Below are 22,227 nucleotides of genomic sequence, written 5' to 3'. Positions count from 1 at the left end.
TGGGAAAGGAAAGAGGGAGAGAGAGATTGGGAAAGGAGGGAGAGAAAGGGAGAGGGAAAGGAGGGAGAGAGAGAGAGAAAGGAGGGAGAGAGAGGGGGGAAAGGTCAGAGAGAGATAGGAGTAAGAGAGAGAGTGGGACAGGAGAGAGAGAGGGATATGAGTAGGAGAGAGAGTGGGAATGGAGAGAGAGAGATTCGGAAAGGAGGGAGAGTGAGAGTGGGAAAGGAGAGAGAGAGATAGGCAGACAGGGACTGGCAAAGGAGGGAGAGAGAGACAGAGATAGTGGCAAATGAGAAAGAAACCGAAAGACAGACGGACAGAAAGGGAGTGGCAAAAGTGAGGGGTGGGGGAAGGAAAGCCAGCAAAAGGTTGAGCTGGGTTTCAGTTCTGTGGGTGAGACCCATAATCTGTGCTGCTCAGGGCTTATTTTGGGTGATTTGTTATCTATTTTCAGTATTTGAATTATATTCAGTGGTTCATTTTATCTTGCAAGTTATTCCAGTGAGGAATATACAGTGCTGCACATGTGCGGTACGGTATTTCAACTGTCTGTAACATTGATTCCTATAGGAACTTGTGATTTACATCGTGTACAGTTGCGATTTTCACGATTTAAAGTACCTCCTGGATACACAATGTTTACATGAAGGAAAAGGCTGGTGTAAGGCGTGACGTCATACCACGCACGTGCCCTCTGCCCGAGCACCGATGACTTCACCTGACCCGGCCACGCCTGCGCCGTAGGGACCTTCCGAGCGTTCGCCGCGTGACGGTTGGTGCAAGAAAAACCCGACCCCAGCCATAAACATAATTTTTAAAAAGTATCGCTGATGGGTTAATTGCAAATTTGGAGTCTTGGAAATCGGATGTTCCAGTTTCACAGAAACTCTGAAGCTTAAATTTAGTAAGTTCGGTTTGGGGTGAGGTGGGGGGTGTGGTTGAGAATTCTCTGCAACCCGCAATCACTTTGACAATATTGGAAATGTCATCAGTCCGTCCGTCTGAGATGTCGATAGTTGGAGCGGAGGGGCTGGGTTGGCAAGTTTGACTTTGGTTTTCTTGCCATTTATCTGTACGGAGCAGAGCTGCCCGCTGGCTGTGTATGGTCACCATGGAAACGGTGGGGCGCCGTGCATGGTGGGAAGGCCGTGAGGTAAACAATGACTGCAGTTGTTATAACAACGGATGGGAAATCACGTCAACCCCGACGTAGCGCCGGCGAACGGGATAAATTGCAAAAGGGATTGACATTAAAATTGAGGGGGGAAACTTCTCTTCAGCAGCGGCGTTTCTCCATCGCTTAGCTTGCAAAATTTAGTAGAATTAAAATACTGGAAGCATTTTACTGGCGCTGTTTTAGTAAACATTGTTAACCGTTCCATAAGTAGTTACTGATTAATTATTGCAAAAATGGTATAGCAGCACGTACAAAAATTGATTAAGAAGGCGAAGATAAAATCTTTGCAACCGCAAAGCTCCGATTCTCTAACACAGTAAAACTGTATTTGCATTTTATATTAATTATCGAGCTTGCAGAACGATGGGCTCTTATTTACTATTCAGTGCAATAGTGCCTCAATTAGAGTAATTAAATCAGGGAAGGTGGTGTCATAAAACAAAAACAAAAATACCTGGAAAATCTCAGCAGGTCTGGCAGCACCTGTGGAGAGGAGCACAGCCAACGCATCGAGTCCGCACCTCTAGTCATGCGGACTCGAAGCGTTGGCTGTGTTCTTCTCCACAGATGCTGCCAGACCTGAGTTTTTCCACGTATTTTTGTTTTTGTTTTGGATTTCCAGCATCCGCAGTTTTTTGCTTTTATCTAGAGTGGTGTCATAGTAGTTTGATAATCCAGAGGGCCAGGCTCTGGGGACAGGGCTTCAAATCCAACTATGGCAGCTGGCAGAATTTAAATTCAATTAGTAAATCTGGAGTTAAAAGCTACGCAAATGGGGACCATGAAAGTATTGATGCTTGTCATTAAAAATCCATCTGATTCACTAATGCCCTTACCAGGTCCCCTCTTAAATGCTCAAATGCCCTCTGAAATATCCTAGCAGTTATTATCCATACAGCATTGAATTAAACTGGATGGATTGACCTCAGCACCAGATATAACAACAGCACACTCAGCCCTGCTGACCCTGCAAAGTTCTCGTTAATAACATCTGGGGGTGTCATGAAAGTATAATAATTTTCATAATATTATTGTGATTTAATGTTTTTAATTCATTCATGGGATGTGGGCTTATTGCCCCTCCCTAATTGCCCCTGAGAAGGCGGTGGTGAGCTGTCCTCTTGAGCCGCTGCAGTCCATGTGGTATAGGTACACCCACAGTGCTGGTAGGGAGGGAGTTCCAGGATTTTGACCCAGCAGCAATGAAGAAACAGCGATATATTTCCAAGTTAGGATGGTGAGTGACTTGGAGGGGAATTTCCAGGTGGCGGTGTTCCCATCTATCTGTTGCCCAGATGGTAGTGGTCGTAGGTTTGGAAGATGCTATCTAAGGAGCCTTGGTGAATTCCTGCAGTGCATCTTGTAAATGGTACACACTGCTGCTACTGTACGTCAGTGATGGAGGGAGTGAATGTTTGTGGATGTGGTGCCAATCAAGCAGACTGCTTTGTCCTGGACGGCGTCAAGCTTCTTGAGTGTTGTTGGAGCTGCACTCATCCATGAAAGTGGAGAATATTCCATCACACTCCTGACTTGTGCCTTGTGGACAGGCTTTGGTGAGTCAAGAGGTGAGTTACTTGTCGCAGGATTCCTAGCCTCTGACCTGCTCAATGGTAATCCCCAGGATGTTGATAGTGGGGGATTCAGTGATGGTAGTTCCATTGAATATGAAGGGGTGATAGTTGGATTCTCTATTGTTGGAGGTGGTCATTGCCTGACACTTGTATGGCAAGAATGTTACTTGCACTTGTCAGCCCAAGCCTGGATATTGTCGAGATCTTGCTGCATTTGGATGTGGAGGAGATTGTATAGTGGTATTGTTACTAGACTAGTAATCCAGAGATTCAGGGTTATGCTCAGGGAACCCGGGTTCCAAACCCACCACGACAGATGGTGGAATTTGAATTCAGCAAAAAGATCTGGAATTAAAAGTCTAATGATGATCATGAAACTATTGTCAATTGTTGTAAAAACCCATTTTGTTGACTAATGTCCTTACCTGGTCTGGCCTACATGTGACTCCCTTGTGGTTGACTCTTACATGCCCTCAGAAATGGCCTAGCAAGCAACTCAGTTGTATCAAACCCCTACAAAAGTCGCAAAAAAGGAATGAAACCGGGTGGTCGGTCTGGCATCGACCTGGGCACAGAAAACGGCAGTGTCGACCCTGCAAAGTCCACCTTACTAACATCTGAGGGCTGGTGCCAAAATTGGGAGTGCTGTCTGACAGACTAGTCAAGCAACACCCTGACATAGTCATTCTCACAGAATCATACCTTACAGATGTCCCAGATACCACCATCACCATCCCTGGGTATGTCCTGTCCCACCGGCAGGACAGACCTAGCAGAAGTGGCAGCACAGTGGTATACAATCGGGAGGGAGATGCACTGGGAGTCCTCGAGGTCGATTCCGGACCCCATGAAGTCTCATGGCTTCAGGTCAAACATGGACAAGGAAACCTCCTGCTGATTACCATTCCCTCAGCTGATGAATCAGTGCTCCTCCATGTTGAACAGCATTTGGAGGAAGGGGCAAGGGAGCAGAATATACCCTGGGTGAAGGACTTCAGTGTCCATCACCAAGAGTGGCTCGGTAGCACCACTACTGATCGAGCTAGCCACATCCTAAATTACATAGTTACTAGACTGAGTCTTCGGCAGGTGGTGAGGGAACCAACAAGAGGGAAAAACATACTTGACCTCATCCTCACCAACCTGCCTGCTGCAGATGAATCTGTCCATGACAGTATCACTAGGAGTGACCACCACACAGTCGTTGTGGAGACGAAGTCCCACCTTCACATTGAGGATACCCTCCATTGTGCTGTATGGCACTACCACTGTGCTAAATGGGATAGATTTCGAACACATCTAGCAACTCAGGACTGGACAACCATGAGGCACTGTGGGCCATCCGCAGTAGCAGAATTGCACTTGAGCACTATCTGTAACCTCATGGCCCAGCATATCCTCTGCTCTACTATTACCATCAAGCCAGGGGATCAACCCTTGTTGAATGAAGAGTGCAGGGGGGCAGGAGCAGCACCAGGCATACCTAAAAATGAGTTGTCAACCTGGTGAACCTATAACACAGGACTACTTGCATGCCAGAAAGCAAAGGAACAAATGATAGACAGAGCTAAGCAATCCCACAACCAATGGATCCCACAGCCAGTGCTCTGCAGTCTTGCCACATCCAGTCGTGAATGGTGGTGGACAATTAAACAACTCAGTGGAGGAGGAGGCTCCACAAATATCCCCATCTTCAATGATGGAGACCAGCACATCAGTGCAAAAGATAAAGCTGAAGCATTTGCTACAACCTTCGGCCAGAAGTGCCGAGTGGATGATCTATCTCGAAGTCCTCCGGAGTCCCCAGCATCACGGATTCCAGTCATCAGTAAATTCAATTTACTCCACGTGATATCAAGAAACGGCTGAAGGCACTGGATACTGCAAAGACTGACAATATTCCGGCAATAGTACTGAAGACTTGTGCTCCAGAACTTGCCGCACCCCTAGACAAGCTGTTCCAAAACAGCTACAACATTGCATCCACCTGGCTATGTGGAAAATTGTCCCGGTATGTCATGTACGCAAAAATCAAGACAAATCCAACTTAGCCATATGTCTACTCTCAATCATCAGTAAAATAGTGGAAGGGGCCACCAACAGTGATATCAATCAGCACTTGCTTAGCAATAACCTGCTCACTGGCACCCAGTTTGGGTTCCACCAGGGCCATACAGCTCCTGACCTCATTATAGCCTTGGTTCAATCATGGACAAAAGGGCTGAACTCCCGAGGTGAGGTGAGAGTGACTGTCCTTGACATCAAGGCTGCATTTGACTAAGTGTGGCATCAAGGAGCCCTAGCAAAACTAGAATCAATGGAATCAGAGGCAAACTCTCTGCTGGTTGGCGTCATACATAGCACAAAGGAAGATGGTTGTGGTTGTTGGAGGTCAGTCATCTCATCTCCAGTACATCATTGCAGGAGTTCCTCAGGTTGGTGCCCTCAGCTCATCCATCTTCAGCTGCTTCATCAATAACCATCCTTCCATCCATAATAAGGTCAGAAGTGGGGATGTTCGGTGATGATTGCATGATGTTCAGCACCATTCGCGACCCCTCAGATACTGAAGCAGTTCATGTAAAAGTAGGTTTATAGTGTGGTGTGTGTGTTTCATTGAATTGGAGACATCTCTTTGGCGGCTTTGACTCATCAAAAGAAGCTAGGTTTGAAATGCTAAAAATGTAAACATGTCTGAAGTTTTAGAATGTGAGGTGAGGAGAATTTGCATTTTTAGATAAATCAGGGTAATTTGAATTTCAACAAGATGGTAGGATGTTACACCTAACCAGAGAAGCTAGGACAAGCAGTGTGTTTATTTTTCCCAAAGGCTTCTGACAATATTAGCACCATGAAAAGATTTATATTATGATAAAAGTAAAGTTCTGAAGACATATGGGAACAATGGAATTTACATTAAAAAGGGAGAAACATGAATGAAGCTATCTGTCAGGGAAGGCTTTGTAAGATCTGCAAGAAGTGTGAAAAGCCTCCAGTATTTGTGCATTAAGCTGCTGTCTACAGAAACAGAAGTTGGGAAAAGCCATTTGGCACTCTACTGTCCAGGGTATTGTGCTAATTGACTGGAATCTATTTAAAATCTATTTTTTTGTTTCCTGTTGCCTTAACAGGGGTGTAACTGGAAGCCAGATTAATTAGGGGATTTAGGAGTTATATTAGTAATTTGTAGACCTATATTTGTGCTTGAAATCTTTTTTAAAAAATCTCTGAAGTCGTGGCAGACTTCTTCTGAATTCGGGCACACATCTTGAAATAAAATACAAATTACAAAATCGTTGTGACTGCGTGATCAATTTTCCCTCTTGAATTTGATCAACCTGGCATACATCATCTGCCGTGTCATAACAGGGGAATTGTCACGCATATACTCACGAAATCATACCTTACAGGCTTAGCCCTAGACATCACTGCCCCTGGGTATACCCTGTACCACCCACAGGACAGACTCACCAGAATTGGTGGCACAGTGATCGGGGGAGAGTTGCCCTTGGAGTCTTCAATATTGAATGTGGACCACGTAAAGTCTTATGGCATCGGGTCAAACATGGGCAAGGAAATCTGTTGTTGGTTACCACCTACTGCACACACACACACCCTCCCCCCCTCCGTCCCCTCCCCCCCCCCACCCAACAACCCACCATAAGCCGATGAATCAGTATTCCTCTATGTTGAACATCACTTGGAAGAAGGACTGAGGGTAGCAAGGGCACAGAATGTACACAGAACGGTGGGGGGACTTCAATGTCCATCACTAAGAGTGGCTTGGTAGCACCACGACTGACCGAGCTAGCTGAGTCCTAAAGGATATGGATGGTAGACTGAGTCTTCAACATGTGGTGAGGGAACCAACAAGAGGGAAAAGCATACTTGACAAAATTCCATCTTCACATTGAGGGTACTCTCCATCATGTTGTGTGGCACTACCACTGTGCTAAATGAGAGGGTTTTCGAACAGATCTAGCAACTCAAGACTGGGCATCCATGAGGCGCTGTGGGCAATCAGCAGCAGCAAAATTGTACTCGGATACAATCTATAACCTCGTAGCCAGGCATGTCCCTTACTCTACCATTACCATCAAGCTAGGGGATCAACCCTGGTTCATTGAAGAGTGCGGGAGGGCATGCCAGGAGCAGCACCAGGCATACCTAAAAATGAGGTGTCAACTAGGTAAAGCTACAACACAGGACTACTTGCATGCCAAAGAGCAAAAGCAGCATGCGATAGGCAAAACTAAGCAATCTCACAACCAACAAATCATTTGCAGCCATCTTCAGCCAGAAGTGCTGAGTAGATGAGCCATCTTGGCCTCCTCCTGTGGTCCCCAGCATCACAAATGCCAGTCTTCAGCCAATTCGATTCACTCCCTGTGATACCAAGAAACAGCTGAAGGCACCACTGTATACTGCAAAGGCTATGGAACCTGACAATATTCTGGCAGTAGTACTGAAGATTTATGAACTTACAAACATACGAATTAGGAGCAGGAGTAGACCACTCAGCCTGTCGAGCCCTACTCCACCATTTAATAAGATCATGGGTGATCTGATTGTAACCTCATTTCACATTCCCGCCTACCCCGATAACCTTTTACATCCTTGCTTATCAAGATCTATCTACTTCTGCCTTAAAAATATTCAAAGACTCTGCTTCTACCGCCATTTGAGGAAGAGAGTTCCATAAACTCATGACCCCCTGTGAGGAAAGTTTCTCATCAGAACTAGCCACTCCCCTAGCCAAGTTGTTGTACAGCTACAAATATGGACAAAAGAACTGAACTCCAGGGGTGAGGTGAGAGTGACTGACCTTGACATCAGGGCAGCATTTGACCACGTGTGGCATCAAAGAGCCCTTGCAAAACTGGAGTCAATGGAATCAGGGGTAAAAATCTCCATTGATTGAAGTCATACCTAGCACAAAGGAAGATGGTTGTGGTTGTCAGAGGTCAATCATCTCAGTTCCAGGACATCACTGCAGGAGTTCCTCAGGCTAGTGTCCTAGGCCCAACCATCTTCAGCTGCTTCATCAATGACTTTGCTTTCTTCATAAGGTTAGAAGTGAGGATGTTTGCTGATTGTGCAATGTACTCCTCAGATACTGAAAAAATCCATGCCCATATGCAGCATGACAATCACACCACACAAGTGCCAGCCAATGACATTCAGTGGCATTACAGTCATTGAATCCCCCACTATCAACATCCTAGGGGTTATCATTGACCAGAAATTGAACTGGACCAGCCACATAAATACTGTGGTCACAAAAGCAGGTCAGAGTTTGGGAATTCTGCAGAGCATAACTCATCTCCTGACTCCCCAAAACCTGTTGACCATCTAAAAGGCATAAGTCTGGAGTGTGATGGAATACTCCCCATTTCCCTGGACAATGTAGCCAGCTTGATTGGTACCCCATCCACCATCTTTAACATTCACTCCATGCACCACTGATGCACAGTGGCATCAGTGTGTACCATCTACAAGATGCACTGCAGCAACTCACCAAGGCTTCTTCGCCAGCACCTTCCAACCTGTGATCTCTACTGTCTAGAAGGATAGGAGCAACAGATGCATGGGAACACCACCACCTGCAACTTCACCTCCAAGCCACACACGATCCTGACTTGGAATATATCGCCATTCCTTCATTGTCACTGGGTCAATATCCTCGAATTCCCTTCCTAGCACTCCTGGACTGTTGCGGTTCAACAAGCAGCACACCACCACCTTCTCAAGGGCATTTAGGAACGGGCAATAAATGCTGGCCTCACCAGTGATGCCCACATCCTTTGAACGAAGAAAAGAAATTCCACTTGGGCTCCTTGTGGGATCGAAATGATGAGCCAGATATGATAAAAAAAAACTAGGTGGGAATGTAAGCTGAGAGGAGAACATAAGAGGTTACAAAGAGAAATAGGTTAAGTGAGTTGGGAAACAAGGTGGCAGTAAGGGTATAATGTGAGTAAGTGTGAGGTTATTTACTTTAATGATAACAAAAGAAGAGTAGAATATTTTTCAAAAATCGTGAAACATTTAAATGTTGATATTCACAGAGGCTTGGATATACACATACAAACAATTAGGAAGGCAATGGCATGATGGCCTTCGTTGCAAGAAAATTGGAGTGTAAGATTAAAGAAGGCTTACTACAATTGTATAGGGTGTTGGTGAAATAACACCTGGAGTATAGTGTGCAGTTTTGGTCTCCATATTTAAGGAAGGTTATACGTGCCTTAGAGGCAGTCAAGCGGCAGGTTACAAATAATGTGGCTACAAGAGCAGTTCACAAGCTTGGAATTCTGAGGCAAGTAACTCACCATCTACAAGGCGCAAGTCACGTGTGATGATGGAATACTCTCCATATGCCTGGATGAGTGCAGCTCTAAGAACACTGAAGAAGCTTGACATAATCCAGGACAAAGCAGCCCATTTGATCGACACCCCATCCGCCACCATAAACATTCACTCCCTCCAGCACTGAATCATAGTGGCAGCAGTGTGTACCATGTACAAGATGCACTGCAGCAACTCACCAAGGCCCCTTTGACAGTGCTTTCAAATGCTGGGGAGGGCAGCAGATGCATTGGAACAGCACCGCCTGCAAGTGCCTGACTTGCAACAATATCGTGTTACTTCACTGTTGCTGGATCAAAATCCTGAAACTCTCTTCCGTACAGCACTGCGTGGACTGCAGTGGTTCAAGAAGGTGACTCAACATCACCTTCTCAAGGACAATTAGGGATGAGCAACAAATGCTGGCCATGCCATGATACCCACATCCCATGAATATAAAATAAGATTCACTAGATTGGTTCCTAGGATAAGAGGGTTGTCCTATGATGAGTTATATAAATTGGGGTGCACCCTCTGGAGTTTAGAAGAATGAGATGTGATATCATTGAAGCATACAAGATTCTGAAAGGGCTTGACAAAGTAGACACTGAGCGTTGTCCCCCTGACGGGAATCTAGAACACAAGGACACAGTCTTGGGACAAGGGCTTAATCACTCAGGAATAAGTTTCCATCTGTCCTATCAGTGCTTCTGATGTATCTTTTTCTTGGTCTGAGAATTCCTTCCATTGTTGTTGACAGGGTCCTCGATCATGTCCATTCCATTTCTTGCATTTCTAGAGTGGGGAGGCAATATATTGTCTGGTATTGTGGCTAAACTAATAATCCAGTGACCCAGGGTAAGGCTCTGGGGACCTAGGTTCAAATCCTACCATAGTGGAATTTGAATTCAATAAAAATCTGGAATTAAAACCATTGCTCATAGGGAAGGAAATCTGCCATTCTTACCTGGTCTGGCCTACATGTGACTCCAGACCCAATGTGATTGACTCTTAAATGCTTTCAGACCCCCCTGAACAAGGGCAATTAAGGGATGGGCAATAAATGCTGGCCTAGCCAGCGATGTTCACATCCATGAATGAATTTTTTTTAAAAAATCTCCTTCATTTGTTTTCCCAGAATCACAATAGTATTGCATTGTAACTGGCCTTCCACCTACCAACCTCCACATTCAACAGATTATCTTCTGTTATTCTGGAGGGGGAGAGGGGTGAAGAAAACTGACCTGTTAGCAGAATCCACATGGCTAGCACTGGAAAGAATGAGTTTGATGGGAAGGGGATTGGCAAAATTAGTGGGCTAAGAGGGTGGAAAGTAGAGGATTGGGCAGTTGGGGTTATTGCTTGTAAGGAGGCAGCAACAAGAGCCTTTATGACCCTTTTGGAGTATGGCACAGGAGGAATCTGTAGACGTATCAAAAATGGGGTCAGGCCTGGGACGTTGGAAGCCGAGTAGGAAGATGTAAGGTTGGGTTTGGGAGGACAAAGTACCCAAAAGGGAAGAAGTGAAAGGATGCATGATGACAGGTGAGAGTGGTCTAGGAGGGATAAAGGGAAACAAAGTGGAAAAGGGATAGAAAAAAAGTGGAAAAAGAAATAATTTCCTCAGTTCTAGAGCAGCAGCCAAAATGTGCACGTGACCCGACACAGAAAAATTCAAATTATATTCGCCATTGATTGCATAGTAGTTTTTAAGATACATATATCCTGTTAGTAGATCAGGAATAGAGAGGAGACAATAGGAGGGAGTCCAAATTTAAAGAGTGAGGTCCTATGGTGGGATAAAGTTGACATAGGTGGGGTGGAGTTAACATGGAACATTAACCAAGTTCGGAGATTGGTGTGGAGGGAGATTAAAGTCAAAATGCTATTGTAGTGATGGAGGATGCACTGATGGAGATATTTTTGTGGGAATGAAGATCCAGGAGATGTGAAGAAACAATTGCAGGGCAGAAGAGTAATGGGCAAATCAGAGGTCACCATAAGATCCAAAAATGACGAAGAAATTTACCTTGGCCCTGGAGAGTGAACCTCTGGTCAGGAACTGGACTGTAGTTACCAGTAGGCCAATCAGGCACAGCAGAAAACAGCAGCTGTGGGGCAAGGGTTGTAACTAATCAAAGTTACTTTACCATTTTAAGCAACAGATCAGAAGATTGGAGACACAGCAACTGAGTCATACGTATGGTGTGGTTCAGTGTAGGAATGTAGTCTTGATGTCCAGAAAAGTCGAGGAATTTGGAAGTGAAATTTGAGGTATGATCCTGTGCTCACTGAGGAAACAAACAGCATGGTCTTGGAATGGGCAGTGGTGGTTTAAAATATCAGTTTAACAGTGTAAGAGAGGAAATTGGGAGAGAAAGGGCAAAGCTGGCCCAGGATAGAGGTGCACAGTGAGGTGCTCCCAAGGGAACTGATGTTCGAGGGCCATCTTGGGCCATTTTGAAACACCTGTTGTTTAGCTAGAAACTGCTGTTTGCCCATTTGTTACCTTAAGGTCCAAGAGCTATGTATAGCCAGAGATTTCAGTTATGTTAAGGAATATAAAGCAAAAGCAAAGTACAGCAGATGCTAATCTTACTAATCCCATTTGTTCATGATCTGTTGTGTTGAAAGAAAAATAGAATTGGTGGGAACAGTACTGTCAATATCAAAAGTAATGAATTACCTCTGTGAAATTCAGTGCATTTACCCAGTAATAATAAGGGAGGGTTGGTAGTTTAATTACAAACCTTTGCATAATTGCAATAATTTCCTTTGCTCATTTGTGATGTTGCATGCCCAAAGGTTTGGTTTACTCTAAGCATTTTATTGCTTGCTAATTTATCAGGGAAACTGTATTCTAGGGTAAATATGAAATGTTCAGTGTATTTTCACTGAGGAATAGATTCTTAATTTTGGTACTTTTTGTTTCTTTTGATAGTGTTTGTGTATATCGTGTATATCATATGGATAATTTTCAGGGCTGCTCATCTGTTATGGGAAGGATGAAGTCTTCAAGGACTAAAAGCTCTGTAAAAGCTGCCACTGTGATTGGAGGTTCACCATCTCAACTGAAGACTAGTGCTGAGATCATTAGTGAGGCCCGTTCTTCATTGAGAATTTTAAAGACTCAAAGACCATTTACTCCTAAAGATGATCAGAGGAAACTTTTTGGGTCTACCTCTTCCCGTACACCTGAGAATAGACCTCCTTCTGCATTCAGGTAGAAACAGCAATCATTTGGATTTATTTCAATGAATAACTGTGTTGTAAATTTCAGTATATTATCATTCTAGATTCATTTTATATGTCAACATTGTTTTGGAGTGAACATAGAGTATTTTATTCCGGTCTCAATTTTATTTCAACTGTTTTATTGTTGGAATTTTTGAATTAACCATCAATATCTCAGTTTATGAGAAAAACCAAAGCAAAGTTACGGAAAAGGTAGCCTTTGCCTTGTATACAACAAAATACTAATATTGCAATAATGCACAAACTTGTGCACAAGTTCTTGACAGCAAAATACCTGAGACAAGATTAAGCTAATTAACAGTAAAACTGAAAAAAAGGCATGAATTTAAAAAAAAAACAATATTGTGCTGAGGTCCACTACAGGAAAAGCTGCAGAAAACATACATTGCTATTGGCAGTTGAAAGAGGATTCGAATAGTTATAATGGGGTTGGTTTGGAGTAGGACGTCTTTTTGCTCATCCTACACCGTGAACTGGGAGGAGAAGAGAAATACAGATTCTTACCATCATCAAGTAAAGACCCAATGCACAAACAAGAGCTCTTTGACGGTTGCATTCCACTGCTTCCTGTATGCAATCATTTTAAAATGGAGACTATAAATGAATAAATTTGAATTGAAAGAGGTGGAAGGGAATACATAATTCTGTAAAATTGAACACCTTTTCATAATTGCTTTTTGTAGACTGAACAAAATGACATGGCAACCGATAGCAACCATGCATAGCAAACAGAACATCCATTAAACGCTTTATTCCCAAGTCCAGAAGTATTTCCACAGGATACCTCAAGACAAAATATAGTGGGTACATGAGGGTTGTGTGGATGTTTCCCTTTAACTGCATCCAATATATCCGGACAAAAGGACAAGTCCAGGTGATATGCAAGTGACAGCTGAACCCTCTGCCTCATCTCCAACATTGATTCCAATCTCAGGCAGCAGCATGGAACTGTGTTAACATACCAGTTACAATGAAGGATTTTCAGTTGATTTTTTTTCAGGGGTGGTTGTTGTTTGATCCATTATCCTCATGTTCAAGGAGCTAAGCAAGATGCAAATCAGACCACTCACAGAGCCTGCGTTCACCAAGGGAGGAGCTTTAAGGTTGACTCACAGAGGGGAACAAGCAGGCAGACCTTGGGGAATATAGATATGCTGTTACAGATCATCTCAGACCTGTGTGACTACACTCAATTCTTATTCATGTCCTTATTTTCATCGAGTTCAACTTGCTCTTTTTGTTTATGGGCTACTTGGTCACAGGTCTGCACAGTGCCACGTCATTACTGGATACCTGAAGGTATGCAATAGCACACTTCAAATCTTTAATTTGGGGCAGAATTGTTTTGGTTATTATCTGTCTCTACATTGCCCATTTCATGAAGAAATCTTCATAACTGCCTTTGTAATGTCATCAGACTTAGTGGGGGATAATATCTGACTTTTGATTTGTAGCAATTGAGGTCATTTGTGAGAAAACAGCACCCAGCTCACGACTTTGGTGTTCCAGTCAGCTATGTTTGTGTTGCCCATGCAATGACTTCGATTCACAAAATGTTGGGTATATTGCTTGTCTTGACTTCTCAAAAGATCGTGGATCAATATTCAAAAGCTGTAATATTTAAATTTTTCACTCCAAGCAATTTGTTTTTGTACTTTACATTGTCTTTAAACCTAACATATAAAGAAACTCAAAATAAAGAGGTTCTCTAAGAAATAAGTCCCATGCTTTATTTCTACAGCCTCCATGCTCGGAGTTTTGAAGGTAGTGATTCAAGACCTATATCAGGAGCACGCCTCACCCCACTTGATTTTGTGAGTATAGCAGAAGACAGTGATGTCGATTTTCTTCAAATTATTTTAAAATAGATGTGGAATAAAATTCTCATCTGGACCAGCGATATAGCTGAATGGGCAAATGCAGTCTGTGATATAAAGCTATGCCAACCCATTTTCAATCCAAAAAAAAATAAAAATACCTCGAAAAACTCAGCAGGTCTGACAGCATCTGCGGAGAGGAACACAGTTAATGTTTCGAGTCTGTATGACTCTTCAACAGAACTAAAGAAAAATAGAAAAGAGGTGAAATAAAAGCTGGTTTAAGGGGGGGTGGTGGTGGTGGGACAAGTAGAGCTGGATAGAGGGCCAGTGATAGGTGGAGATAGCTAAAAGATGTCATAGACAAAAGGACAAAAAGGTGTTGAAGGTGGTGATATTATCTAAGGAATGTGGTAATAGGTGACATTAAGGGTAGAAAGCAGGACGAGCAAGGTACAGATAGCCCTAGTGGGGTTGGGGTGGGGGGAAGGGATTGAAATAGGCTAAAAGGTAGAGATAAAACAATGGATGGAAATACATTTAAAAATAATGGTAATAGATGGGAAAAGAAAAATCTATATAAATTATTGGAAAAAAGGGGGATCGGAAAGGGGGTGGGGATGGGGGACAGAGTTCATGATCTAAAATTGTTGAACTCAATATTCAGTCCGGAAGGCTGTAAAGTGCCTGGTCGGAAGATGAGGTGCTGTTCCTCCGGTTTGTGTTGAGCTTCACTGCAGCAGGCCAAGGACGGACATGTGGGCAAGAGAGCAGGGTGGAGTGTTGAAATGGCAAGCGACATGGAGGTCTGGGTCATGCTTGAGGACAGACCGAAGGTGTTCCGCAAAGCTGTCATCCAGTCTGCGTTTGGTCTCTCCAATGTAGAGGAAACCGCATTTGGAGCAGCGAATGCATAGACTAAATTGAGGGAAGTGCAAGTGAAATGCTGCTTCACTTGAAATTAATGTTTGGACCCTTGGACGGTGAGGAGAGGGGAAGTAAAGGGGCAGGTGTTGTACCTTCTGCGGTTGCATGGGAAGGTGCCATGGGAGGGGGTTGAGGAGAAGGGGGTGATGGAGGAGTGGACTAGGGTGTCACGGAGGGAATGATCCCTACGGAATGCTGCCAGGGGGGTGAAGGGAAGATGTGTTTGGTAGTGGCATCATGCTGGAGTTGGCGGAAATGGTGGAGGATGATCCTTTGATTGCGGTAGCTGTTTGGGTGATAAGTGAGGACAAGGGGGACCCTATCATGGTTCTGGGAGGGAGAGGAAGGTGTGGGGGCGGATGCGTGGGAAATGGGCCGGACACGGTTGAGGGCCCTGTCAACCACCGTGGGTGGAAAACCTCGGTTAAGGAAGAAGGAAGATATGTCAGAGGAACTGTTTTTGAAAGTGGCATCATCAGAACAGATGCGACGGAGGTGAAGGAACTGGGAGAATGGGATGGAGTCCTTCCAGGAAGCGGGGTGTGAGGAGCTGTAGTCGAGGTAGCTGTGGGAGTCAGTAGGCTTGTAATGAATGTTGGTGGACAGTTTCAATCCATGTTTTATACCAAGTTAAAAGGCGAGGCAGCAGCTAGGATTACATAGGTTATACAAAGAGAAATAGGCCATTTGGCCCCACCAGTCCAAGCTGTTATTTATGCCCCACGAGCCTCCTCCCATATTTCCTCATCTAAATCTATTGTTTTTTTAATTCATTCATGGGGTTTGGGCATCGCTGGCTGGCCAGCATTTATTACTCATCCCTAATTGCCCTTGTTCCGTGGGCATTTAAGAGCCAACCACATTGCTGTGGGTCTAAAGTCACATGTAGACTCGGTAAGGACGGCACATTTCCTTCCCTAGAGGAACCCTGTAACTTTCTATTCCTTTCTCCCTCATATAATTATTGAGCCTCGACTTAAATGCATCTATTTGATTCACTTCAACTGCCTCCTGTGATAGTGGGTTCTACTTTCTCACCATTCTTTAGGTAAAAACGTTTCTTCTGAATTCCCCATTGGATTTCTTGGTGACTATCTTATATTACTGACCTCCTAGTTACATTCTTTCACACAAGTAGAAACGTTCTCTCTGTATCCATTCTATCAAAATGTTCCTTGATTTTAAAGACCCCTATTTATCCGCTCACCCCTCAGCCTTTCTTTTCCAGCCTGTCCATCCTTTCCTGATATATGTATTCACGCAATTCTGAGTTCATCCTTGTAAATCTTCTCTGCACCTTCTCTAGTGCCTCTACATTTTTTTTATAATATGGTGACCAGATCTGCACACCGTACTCTAAGTGTGGTCAACCAAGGTCCATAAGAAGTTTAGCAGAACTTCCCTACTTTTCAATTCTATCCATCTAGAAAAAGAATATTGCTTGGTTTGCTTTCTTTTTAATGGCCTTGCTAACCTGTCGTACAACTTTTAGTGATTAGTGTATTTGTACTCTAAGATCCCTTTGTTCACCTCCCCACCTAGACTCGCACCTTCCAAGTAATAAGTGAACTCTGTTTTCTTCCTACCAAAATGTACTACCTCACATTTATCTTTATTGAACCTGATTTTTCAATTATTACCCATTCTTCAAGTTTATTAATGTCCTCCTGTAATTTTGTTGCAGTATTGATGATCCCCACTACCCCTCCCCCATTCACCTCCCCCCACCCCCACCCCCACCCCACACCCTCACCACCAGTTGGGCAGTGTAGTTGGCTTCAATGCTTCTGAATAAGGTATGCAAATACAAACCAAGATTCTTATTCCTGATTGCTTTTTAGTGTTCCTTGCTAGAAAGTTTATAATTGTGGTTGTTGGATAAGACCAAAGTTTTTGATGTTGTCTGTGATAGAATATCCTGTTGACACACAGGTCAACATTAATTACCCTACAATGGGTAGGAGGAGAGGGGTAAAATTAAAAATCTTGCAAACTGATTCCACCCAACCTGCTGTGTAAGTGCTAATTGCCATTTTTATGGTAGCAGAATGAGTTCATGTGCCTCACTCTAGAGGGGCAAAATATCTTGCAATGTTTAAATCGGACTCAACACTGCAGTAAAGAATCTATTTTAAATTTAACGTAGAAATATAGAAAATAGGAGCGGGAATAGGTCATTCAGCCCTTCGAGCCTGCTCTGCCGTTCAATATGATCATGGCCGATCCTCTATCTCAACGCTATACTCCCTTCTCTCCCCATACCCCTTGACGCAATTAGAGTTTAGAAATCTATCTATTTCCTTCTTAAATATATTCAGTGACTTGGCCTCTACAGCCCCCTGTGGTAGAGAATTCCACAGGTTCACCACCCTCTGAGTGAAGAAGTTTTTCCTCATCTCGGTCCTAAATGACCTACCCTGTATCCTGGCACTGTGACCCCTTATTCTAGACCCCTCAGCCAGAGGAAACATCATCCCTACATTTAGTCTGCCCGGCCCTGTCATAATTTTATATGTTTCAATGAGATCACCTTTCATTCTTCTAAACTCCAATCAATAGAGGCCTAGTCGACCCAATCTCTCCTCATATGACAACCCTGCCTTCCCAGGAATCAGTCTGGTGAACCTTTGCTGCGCTCCCTTTATGGCAAAGATATCCTTTCTTGGGTAAGGAAATATCCTTTCTTCATTGCCTAGCCAGGTTTCCCTGGGCTTGGGAAACCCAGCCGCGAAATGGAGAAGGGAGCAGTAGGGTCAAGCAGATTAGTGCACTTTATAACACTGTGTTTTAGGCAGGAGTGTTTCCCCTGGCACCCCACCCTAGCCTCTTCTTGCTGCTACAATCCTGTGACCCTAACCCCCACAATCCAAAGTCTTCTGCCCTGTGATCTGCCAGCCTCTTCTCCCCAAGGAATCCTTGCTGGGCTGCAGTGAACTAGCTGAAACAACCACAGGCATCTTCCTGTGTGTCAGGTATGAATCTAGCTGTTGGAGGATTTTCCTTTTGATTCAGTGGGCATTGGTATTATTAGGACTCTGGTTGAATGCTGTCTTGTTGTTGAGTTTGACTAATATACCTTCTCCTGTGGCACTCATTTCTTCAATCCATGGGCGGAATTTCACGGCCCCGTCGCAGTGAGGTGGGGCCGTTAAATGCAGTGAGCCATTCAAAAGTCCATTGACTTTGTTGGGACCATAAAATTCCATCCCATATCTGGTTCAAGTTCGATGAATTGTGGAACCAAGTGATTTTGGCACCAAACCTGAATGTTGGTGAGCAGGTGTTATTTGATGGCTCCTTCCCACTGAGCATTGAGAGAAGGCTGATATAATAATAATTGGCTGTGTTTGATATGTCCTTTATTTTGTGGATAGGACATACATGAGCAATTTTGTCAGGTGCCATTGCTCTAATGGGTATAACTTCCTTTTATCATGGGCACCTGAGTTCAAAATCAGTAAGAATAATGCAACTTTATTCTCTGGCCTCTGTCAGGTGTATGAGATCTAGGTAAAATTAGTTTAAGTAGTTACAGCTCAGTTTTTATCAGGTTCATGTCCAAATTGCCCATGAATTGCCAGTAGAGGTGGTAAGTTCACTCTGACTGGCCACACAGAAGGCTTGGTGTGGGAAATCGAAAATATCACACTGAGCAGCAATGGTTGGTTTTCTGAAATTTGGAAAATTGAGCATTATTGGAGCAAACATGAAGGTGGTTTATTATGTATCCCAGAAGTACTTGATAACATTCATAGGCCAATCATAGAAAAGATTTATGTTATCTTGCTCTGATATTCCACATGTTGCTGAGCACATTTGAAGGTATAAAATTAATTATTTAAAAAGTTTGCAGTAGCTAGTCCTTTTCTATTTATCTAAGTGCTTGTTGTACACTGAATTTAGTAGGAGCACTTAATGGGATTTCAAAACTTTGAAAGGATTTCATCTCATTAAATTATTGCAATTTGGTTTAGAATTCTTGTTTTCTTTTGTTACAGAAACCAAAAATTCCTACCTCTCCTTCCAAAGATGAAGGGCCTCCTATTCCAAAACCTCCATTGGATCCAATAGAGATTAAAAGAGTAAGCAATGCTCGTGCACGCTTATTTAAAGTAGCTTCTCAGGGAAATCTTCTGCCTGACAAAGCAATTCATCCAGAAGAAAGTAAGTGCCTGGCCATTTCCTGTGTGTGTGTGAGTGCATGTGTGCATGCATGTGTATAATTTTACATGTTCGATGTTGAAACATTTTGCAGTAAATTGGGAGTTATTCATCAACTTGTTTAATTCTGCATAACTTCTGGGAAAGTTAGATATAGTCTTCATTTTGCCTCCATATATGCAATAAAATAATAAAAACAGAAAATGCTGGAAATACTCAGAAGGTCTGACAGCATCTGTGGAGAGAGAAACAGAGTTAACATTTCAGGTCATGACCGTGTTTTCTGCTTTTATTTCAGATTTTCAGCATCTGCAGAATATTGCTTTTAGATTGTGTAGTGAAGTAGTTCTGTTGCAGTACTTTCCTGTGTTTTTAACATAAAAATTTGCACAGGATTGATTATCCTGTTGACTAATGTTCACAACCATTGGTACCCTATTGGATCCTAAACTGAAGGTTCACCCAACATCTTTTCTATCACAAAGACTATGTTCAGAACATCACCTGCCTCTTCACTGACCTCAGCCCATCTGGTGCTCAAACCTCCTGCCTTTGCCATTTCTAGACCCAACTATCTCAATGCCCTCCTGCTGCCATCAGGAAAGTGGAGCATGTGGACAAGCTGTATGGTTTACTCCTGCTCCTATCTCTTGTGTTCTTCACAATACATGGAATATTCTTCTTCTTCAGTTCTCACCCCAAAGGCAGGTCCTTGCAGATTATTTGCCAAACTACAGAAAAATTCTGTGGCTTTTTTTCCACAGGCGTGGAGGCAGGCCCCGAGTCTACCTTGGCCCATTTGTTGTCAAGCTTCTTGAGTGTTGTTGGAGCTGCACTCATCCAGTTAAGTGGAGAGTATTCCATCACGCTCCTGACTTGTGCCTTGGGATGGTGGACAGGCTTTTGGGGAGTCAGGAGGTGAGTTACTCTCCACAGGATTCCTAGCCTCTGACCTGCTCTTGTAGCCACAGTATTTATATGGCTAGTCCAGTTCAGTTTCTGGTCATTAGTAACTCCCAGGATGTTGATAGTGGGGGATTCAGCAATGGTAATGCCATTGGATGTCAAGGACTGATGGTTAGATTCACTCTTGCTGGAGATGGTCATTGCCTGGCACTTATGTGGAGTGAATGTCACTTGCCATTTATCAGCCCAAGCCTGAATATTGTCCAGGTCTTGCTGCATTTGCTCATGGACTGCTTCAGTATCTGAGGAGTCACGACTGGTGCTGAACATTGTGCAATCATCAGTGAATATCCCTGCTTCTGACCTTATAATGGAAGGAAGGCCATTGATGAAGCAGCTGAAGATGGTTGGGCCTAAGACACTAGCCTGAGGAACACCTGCAGTGATGTTCTGGAACTGAGATGATTGACCTCCAACAACCACAACCATCTTCCTTTGTGCTAGGTATGACTCCAACCAGCGGAGAGTTTCACCCCGATTCTCACTGAGTCCAGTTTTGCAAGGGCTCCTTGACGCCACACTTAGTCAAATGCTGCCTTGATATCAAGGGAAGTCACTCTGACCTCACCTCTGGAGTTCAGCTCTTTTGTTCATTTTTGAACCAAGGCTATAATGAGGTCAGAAGTTGAATGGAACCCAAATTGAGTGTCAGTGAGCAGGTTATTGCTAAGCAAGTGCACATGATAGCACTGTTGATGACCCCTTCCATCACTTTACTGATGATCGAGAGTAGACTGGTAGGCAGTAATTGGCCTGATTAGATTTGTCCTGCTTTTTGCATACAGGGCATACCTGGACAATTCTCCAAGTTGCCAGGTAGATGCCAGTGTTGAAGCCGTACTGGAATAGCTTGTCTAGGGGCACGCACGTTCTGGAACACAATTCTTCAGTACTGGAATATTGTCAGGTCCCATTGCCTTTGCAGTATCCAGTGCTTTCAGACATTTCTTGATATTACATGGAATGAATTAATTTGGCTGAATACTAGCATCTATGATGCTGGAGACCTCTGGATGAGGCCAAGATGGATCATCCACTTTGCACTTCTGGCTGAAGATTCTTGCAAATGCTTCAGCCTTATCTTTTGCAATGATGTGCTAGGCTCCCCCATTATTGAGGATGGGGATAATTGTGGAGCCTCCTCCTCCAGTGAATTGTTTAATTGTCCACCCCTAGTCACAACTGGATGTGACAGGACTGCAGAGCTTGGTTCTAATCCGTTGGTTATGGAATCGCTTAGCTCTGTCTATCACTTGCTGCTTATGTTGTTTGGCATGCAAGTAGTCCTGTGTTATAGCTTCAGCATGTTGACAGCTCATTTTTAGGTATGCTTGGTGCTGCTCTTGGCATGCCCTCCTGCACTCTTCACTGAACCAGGGTTGATCCCCTGGCTTGATGGTAATGGTAGAGTGGGGGATATGCTGGGCCATGAGGTTACAGATTGTGTTCAAGTACAGTTCTGCTCCTGTGGCTAGCCCACAGTGCCTCATATATGCCCAGTCTTGAGTTGCTAGATCTGTTCGAAATCTATCCCATTTAGCACGGTGGTAGTGCCACACAACACAATGGAGGGTATCCTCAATGTGAAGATGGCATTTCATCTCCACAAGAACTGTTCGGCGATCACTTCTGCCGATACTGCCGTGAACAGGTGCATCTGCGGCAGGCGGGTTGGTGATCATGAGGTCAAGTATGTTTTTCCCTCTTGTTGCTTCACTCAGCACCTCCTGCAGACCCAGTCTAGCAATTATGTCACTTAGGACTCGGCCAGCTCAGTCTGTGGCGGTGCTACCGAGCCACATTTGGTAATGGACATTTAAGTCCCCCACCCAGAGTACATCCTGTGCCCTTGCCATCCTCAGTGCTTCCTCCTAATGGTGTTAAACATGGAGGCGTATTGATTCATCAGCAGGGGTGGCAAGTGGGTGCGGTGGTGATATGTGGTATTCAGCAGGACATTTCCTTGCCCATGTTTGACTGATGCCATGAGACTTCATGGTGC

At 43.9% G+C, this 22,227-nt stretch overlaps 1 protein-coding gene across 8 annotated transcripts in view; it reads left to right on the top strand.

Annotated features, from left to right (window-relative positions):
- Nucleotides 1-581: 581 nt before the first annotated feature.
- armc2 (armadillo repeat containing 2) overlaps nt 582-22,227 on the top strand; it is a 204,365-nt gene continuing 182,719 nt past the window's right edge. For 6 of the 8 annotated variants that reach the window (XM_041188579.1, XM_041188577.1, XM_041188580.1 and 3 more), the window contains exons 1-4: nt 929-1,153; nt 12,081-12,322; nt 14,096-14,168; nt 19,097-19,262. In XM_041188579.1, the coding sequence (XP_041044513.1) occupies nt 1,103-1,153; nt 12,081-12,322; nt 14,096-14,168; nt 19,097-19,262 (532 nt within the window). In that variant the 5' untranslated portion in view covers nt 929-1,102. Of the gene's footprint in view, nt 905-928; nt 1,154-12,040; nt 12,323-14,095; nt 14,169-19,096; nt 19,263-22,227 lie in introns of those variants that run through there. The other 2 variants (XM_041188576.1, XM_041188575.1) reach the window with 2 other exon arrangements.

The sequence above is a fragment of the Carcharodon carcharias genome, chromosome 5 (assembly GCF_017639515.1).
Source record: "Carcharodon carcharias isolate sCarCar2 chromosome 5, sCarCar2.pri, whole genome shotgun sequence".
NCBI classification, from domain to species: Eukaryota; Metazoa; Chordata; class Chondrichthyes; order Lamniformes; family Lamnidae; genus Carcharodon; species Carcharodon carcharias.
This window is presented reverse-complemented; position numbering and strand designations above follow the sequence as displayed.